This window comes from Melozone crissalis, unplaced genomic scaffold, assembly GCF_028551555.1.
Source record: "Melozone crissalis strain CALT ecotype California unplaced genomic scaffold, PUWL_Pcris_2 ptg000018l_1, whole genome shotgun sequence".
In the NCBI taxonomy this organism is placed as follows: Eukaryota; Metazoa; Chordata; class Aves; order Passeriformes; family Passerellidae; genus Melozone; species Melozone crissalis.
Window position 1 is genome coordinate 33,799,583 of NW_026535796.1, and position 6,726 is coordinate 33,806,308.

General features: G+C 45.0%; 1 protein-coding gene across 1 annotated transcript; it reads left to right on the top strand.

Annotated features, from left to right (window-relative positions):
* Window positions 1-17: 17 nt before the first annotated feature.
* Window positions 18-5,032, top strand: FCF1 (FCF1 rRNA-processing protein). The gene is made up of 8 exons (XM_054275922.1): window positions 18-58; window positions 152-219; window positions 366-437; window positions 699-847; window positions 1,256-1,328; window positions 1,674-1,761; window positions 2,217-2,311; window positions 4,410-5,032. The coding sequence occupies exons 1-8, from the start codon at window positions 56-58 to the stop codon at window positions 4,456-4,458; spliced, it is 597 nt and encodes a 198-aa protein (XP_054131897.1). The 5' UTR covers window positions 18-55; the 3' UTR covers window positions 4,459-5,032.
* The last annotated feature ends 1,694 nt before the right edge of the window (window positions 5,033-6,726 follow it).

Consider the following 6,726-nt stretch of genomic DNA (forward strand, 5'->3'; position numbering starts at 1 on the left):
GGCGGGGCCGGTGACGCACCAGGGACGCGGCGGCGGCGGGACCGGCAGGGTCAGCATGGTGAGCCGGGAGCGGGGTCCGGCTGGGATCGGGGTCGGGCTGGGATCGCGTCTCTCCTTAGCTGATCGCGGCTGTGTGTCCGTGTCCTTGCAGGGGAAGCAGAAGAAGGCGCGGAAGTACGCGGTCATGAAGCGCATGATCAGCCTCCGGGACGAGCGCCTGTGAGTGCGGCTGCGGCTGGGCCCGGGCCCGGAGCGCCCTCGTGTCCCGCTCGGGAGGCGCGGGAGGAGCTCCCGGCCCAGGTCCCTCGGCCGCCGGTAGCTCTTCCCTATCGCTGTACCCCGGTAATGCCTGCGTTTCTTTGCAGTAAAGAGAAGGACCGCGTAAAAGCCCCTGTGAAGAAGAAGGAGGACCCGAGTGCCATCAAAGAGCGGGAGGTGTAAGTGCTGCCGAGGCACTGGGGAGGGAGAGGAAGAAGGAGGGAGGGCCGGCCACTCTGCAGGCTGGAGCTGAGGGTGTTTCTGAGCGATACTGTCAGAAGAAAAAGTGGTGCCCCAAACCGAAGGATTGTGCTTAGGAGGCAGCAGGAGGCCTGATGGGTTTTTCTGCTCATTACCTTTCTTCCATTCTATGCAAGTTGGAGGATTGGATGTGATGTTAAGTGCAATTAACTGATTTGAATTCTTTGTCTTCCTGGCAGGCCCCAGCATCCCTCTTGCTTGTTCTTCCAATATAATACACAGCTGGGCCCCCCTTACCACATCCTGGTTGACACTAACTTCATCAACTTCTCCATCAAGGCCAAACTGGACCTAGTGCAGTCGATGATGGACTGTCTCTATGCCAAGTGTGAGTTTCTGCACCGCTCACAGCTTCTTCAGACCACACAGTTCCAGTCTGCTCGTAATGTGCTTTGTCAGCCTCATGCCCCTGACTGAGAATAACAGAAATCTTGCAGAAAGAATATGTGCTATAGTCATGGAGCTGTGGTAACCCTGGCACTGCCTCTGGTTTCAGTCAAGTAACAGTTTTAAAATGCTAATCTCAGCAAAGGTAGAAGTTAGCTTAAAAATCTAAAATTACCATGGCATGGTTAAACTTGGTGGCTCTACATTTTATCACCTTGCAACATTATCAGTTGTCCCTGTAAGTAATACACTGTAGAGTTCCATGATGTTTCTAGGGCATGTGGGGCAGTACGTAGGGTTGTGGGAATAAATACTGCTTTGTTTTAATGCGGGCTTTTTTTGCATTTAGGTATTCCATGTATCACAGATTGTGTAATGGGTGAAATTGAAAAGTTAGGACAGAAGTACCGTGTGGCATTAAGGTAGGTGCAGGGTGTTCTTCTCTGTTTCTAGAATTTAATGCTCTAATATAAATAAATGAAAAACATATGGTGTGACTGGTGCTCCTGCACTAGAGGGTGGTTAGGCTGTTGCAGGGTCCTGAACTTGGTACTAAGAAACACTTAACTTATAATAACTAGACAAATTGCATTCTTTTTTTTGCAGGTCATTTCACTTGACCTTTGTCTACCATTTACTCCATCCCTTCATCCCTTATTTTGAGAACAGTGTTCTGTATATCACAGAAAGGGGTGTTCTTGTTCCTCCATGCTGTGCTACTGTACTCTGGTCTGATTGCTGAGCTGCTGGTTTTTATGTCCCCACAGAATTGCCAAGGACCCTCGCTTTGAACGCTTGCCATGTATGCACAAAGGAACCTACGCCGACGACTGCTTGGTGCAGAGGGTCACTCAGGTATTCCCCTCCTGACGTTTTCTGTACTGTGCTAACAAACTAAAAATTCCTGAACCCTCCTAATTACTGACTGACTTACATTTCCCACAGAGTAACTATAAAATCTCACCAAGGGGCATTTTTAGTTCTAACACAACTTTATTTGGTGCAAGGTATTATCTTCCCTGAGCATTCTTGTTGTATAGGAGAGCATCAGGAGGCAGTTAGGATGGGAAAGCTGTCAGCTTGAAAGGCTGGACAAGTTTCAGAGATTTCTTGAGTCTATTTTGGTGAGCAGAGGGATGTTATTAGTCTGCTGTGGAATTCTGTACAAGTCCTGGTAATGCCTTGCTAAGGACTCTCAGCCTCCTTCAGTGTTCAGTGAGCTCACTGAATAGGAATGTTTGGTCAGCCATGACTCCTTTCTGGGGTTCACTGGTGTTGAATCTGACTTGCCTTCTTCTGGTTTTTTGCAGCACAAATGTTACATTGTGGCCACAGTGGATAAAGAGCTCAAGCGGAGAATACGAAAAATCCCTGGAGTGCCCATAATGTATATTTCCAGGCACAGGTAAGGGCCCCCTGACAGGGAGAAATCCTGCCCAGTGCAGTCACTGTCTGACAGGGACTTTGTCACCACGTACTTCTCTCCTTCACTGTCTATAGTGCAGGCTGCAGTGAAGGCCTGGTGTTTACAGAGAAGTTGAAGTACAGCTACTGCTGGGAAGAGGCTGGTCACAGACCCATTTTTATTGCAGTCTACATGTTCACTTGTCTTTATCTGAAGAAGTGGTTTCCTTAAAGCCAGTGTTTCCATAGATCAGTTTTGCTCACCAGCAGCAGCAGGACTACCAGGCAAATGCATTGTACAGGTTCTTGAAGAAAAGAACCATTCCTGTTCCATATTTTATTTGGTAGCTTTGTGTACCCTCAGCTAAGAGACTGAATTTGCTTCTTAACTAAAAACCAAACCAATTCAGAAGGGTACTAGTGCAGCATGTTGGAAATTAGGAGCTTGATTGCTATAGATATGTAAAGTTTTAACTGATCTGTAATTAGAATGTGGCTCAAAAGATTTTTCTCCCAAAACACCTTTTCTCCTTATTCACTGTGGCCATGAACTTTTGGAAAATGCTGCCAAGGATGGTGATGGAGTCACCATCCCTAGGGGTGTTCAAGAAATAACTGTACATGGCACTTAGTGCCATGGTCTAATTCTCAAGGTGATATTCTGCCAAAGGCTGGACTCAGTGATCTTGGAGGTCTTTTCCAATCTAAATGATTCTGTGAATTATAAGTTGAGTGTCTAAAAATTTATTTTCTGTTGTGATCTGCTCTTAAATCCTAAATCAGATCTTACAAAACTGCAGGGTTTTTCCTTTCTCTGGAGATGGTGAGTTTTTGAGATGTCTGATGCTGAGTTTAAGGTGAAGAATAACAGCAACATTATGAAGACTTTTTACTTTCACAAGTAATATTTTTCTTGCTGGGGATCTGAGCTGCAGATAGAAATGCAAAGATTGACTATTCAGTTTACCTGTAAGCCTGTAGCTGCATGGGTGTCACAAATGAATGCTTTAGGCAACTTGAAGAATCACTGTCAAAGGTACACTAGCAAAAGCAGCTTTTAATATAAGATTGTAGCACTGTGACTTTAACAGAGTTTAATGACAAGGTTCATTCTATTACTGATGAAACATACAGAGGAAAATTGACTTAAAATCACTTTAGAATGTTGTGCATGGAGACCAGAAGTGCAAAGGACGACCCTCCCAGTCATTTGGATTGCTTTCCAAACTCCTGATGGAGTCCAGGTGCAGCTGCATCCAATCTTAGTCCCAGACTTGGTCAACAGTCTCTGTCTTAATTAGATTTTGAAAGCACTTGATCATTGACTAATTTAACATTTATAAAGTGATTCAGTAGGGTTTACTACAAGTATAACAGTGACTTAATTATATTTTCAGGAAGTAGCATTCATAATATACTCAGTAAAAAGTATTTCAGCTAATTCACATTCTTGCACACTGACATAGACATATAGGTAAATGTATAAAGGTACCAGTTAAAAATTCCTCCCAGCTTCAGTGAAAAACATGGAATGTCTCTGCATTTCTCAACTGGCAGAGCTTGAGTGATGATCCTTCAGCCATCTCAGCCTTGAGACCTTGAGGCTTCCTGCTCAGAGAGAGGTGCTGGTGCAGCCCATAGCAGTCCAGGAAAGCTCTAAGGGCCTCACTTAAGACCACTGCTTATAGGGTCACAAGATGATTGCTTTTAGTCAGGCATAAATTTTACACCTTGGCCATAATCCAGATTGGTAACTACTAGAATTTCCAAAACTCTGGTAGCATTGGTACCATTCCACTCAGGCCATGACTTAGATAGGATTGTCAGAGGTTGACTGGCAATCTCATCCTTCACCATAGACCAGCAACAGGAGTTCCCAGTACAGTCAGTGCTGTTCTCTGACCTTAGTCATGCAAGGCTTCCTGGTATGCTCAAGGGATGCTTCACCAGGTAACTCATTACACAAAGGCTAAGGCCTAGCAGGGATCCCTGAGGTGGCAGTGCGGCCCTGAGGAGGAAGAGGGGGTAGATTCACCACCACAGTGGGGAGGGGAGCAATGTGGAGTAGGTTGTCTTCATAAGTTTTGCTTCTTTCTCAGGTACAATATTGAGAGGATGCCAGATGATTATGGAGCTCCCCGATTCTAACCTGTCCAGTCAAGCCATCAATGCCCGGACTGTGAGCCAGGACAAGGGTCCTTCTGATTCTACCCTCCTCCTTTCTTCTTTTGTTGGAACTCTGCTCATAGGACTGTGGATAACACCAAACCGACTTCTTAACCTTGTTTTTCTAAGAAAAAGCTATTTTGAAGAGTCTGGTTTTATTCATCCATCCTCTGCCTTGGTCTGATTACCTACAGCTGGGAGAAGCATATGGGAAAGAGAGGGCAGCAGGACCAAGAATGTGCCTAGCTCTGCATCAGGACCATTGGAAAACATGATTTCAGCATCCTGAATTAAATATTGATGATGCAACTCTGAGAATGAAACCACAAGAGATTCTAAGTTTCTTACTGCTGCACCTGGAGTATACCTGGGACAGGTATTCCTTTGGGAAGCTACCTCACACCTGTTCAGTCAAATCAGCATCTGCATTCTGCAAAAAAGACATCAGATCTGCACCAGTTGGTGGCTTTCTCTGGAAAAGCAGTCTAGATTTTATTCAGAATTGATAGGCTTTTATTCAACTGCACAGTGAATGAAGTTTGTTTAAACCTCCTCTCAGACTGCTCTTTCTGTCCTTGGTTAGCTGGCAGCCCAGTTGTTTTGCTTACATTTAGAGTGGTGCAGGGCAGGGCAGGGTTGGGTCAAGACAAGTCTTTCACTCCTGTTTGTTTGGGTCCTATGCACCTCAAAGCTTTATCACTTTTGTTATGTATCAGGGACAAGAAGGAAAGTGTCTGATGGGCAAAGGTATTAATGTGGGCTGGGAGCACAGTCGTTGTGGAGGAATAAAAACAATGGTTGCAGATAAAGAGTCTTCCAGAGACCTGCAGAATTTGCTGCAGGGAAGGAAGTGGTCTGGGAAGGAAGGAAAAGAAATTATTAAACAATATGAAGAAATGTAGAGGGGGAAAATGATTTCAAAGCCATAACTCAGCATTCTCATATCTCCTCCATTATTCCTTCATTTTTAGCAATATAATTTGCTCTTCAATCTCTGCTGTGTGGTGAGGAGAGGGTCACCAGGAGCCAACATGCCAAAGCACACTTCCTGGCCAAAATGCTGGATCTGTAGTACAGGAGAAGACTGAAAATTTATATTCTTGGTATAATTAAGAACATTTCCAAACCTTAAGAGCTTTACCCTGTAGTCCCTTACACTGGTTTGGCTGCAGAGGTGGCCACAAAGGCCAAGAGCATCCTTGCCTGTATCAGAAATAGTGTGGCCAGCAGGACTAGGGAGGAAATCCTCCCCCTGTACTTGGTGCTGGTGAGGCTGCACCTTCAGTCCTGTGTTTAGTTCTGGGTCCCTCATTACAAGACAGGACATTGATGTGCTGGAGCATGTCCAGAGAAGGTCAGTGGAGCTGGGGAAGGGCCTGGAGCACAAGTCTGATGAGAAGAAACTGAGGGAGCTGGCATTTAGTCTGGAGAAAGGAAGGCTCAGGGGAGACCTTATCACTCTACAACTACCAGAAAGGAGGGTGTAGCCAGGTGGGCATCAGTCTCTTCTCCCTGATAACAGGATGAGAGGATATGGCCTCAAGTTGTGCCATGTGAAGATTGGATATTTGGAAAAAATGCTTCACTGAAAAGGTGGTCAAGCATTGGAGCAGGTTGCCTGGGGAAGTGGTACAATCACTGGGCCTGGAAGTGCTAAAGTGTGGATGTGGTGCTCAAAGACATGGTGTAGTGGTGGATTTGGCAGTGCTGTGTTGATGGTTGGACTGAATGACTTTGGAGGTCTCCTCCAACCTTAACAACTCTATAATAGCTGAACTTAGCTGTCTGTATGCTGGACAGCATGCTGCGAAGATAATTTCCTGTCTCTGGGAAATGCTCTGACATCCTGGTAACTTCCTTGACTGCACCATACTGCAGGAAACTTGGGGAACACATCACACCTTCCTCTCGTGCTATCTCTCTGCTTGTTGCAGGCTCCCCTATTAAACATCCCTGAAATAACAGCATACTGACACTTTGAAAATTTAGTCCCTCCCAGGCTATCACAATCAAAATTAATTTTCTCCACCTCTAGCCAGGAAGAAAGTAGCCAACAATGGAGAGATTTTACAGTTAGTATATAATACATACATTTCAAAAACTATATCCTTAGTTTTGTTCTCTCAATCCAATCCATATTTCTTTAAGCTAATGATCAAGTATTGTCATGAACAATTGAAGCCCATGTTTAGTCAAGTGAGGACTGAGAAACAGTTGTAGTATTACATCTCTGTAAATTGCTTTTCAGAA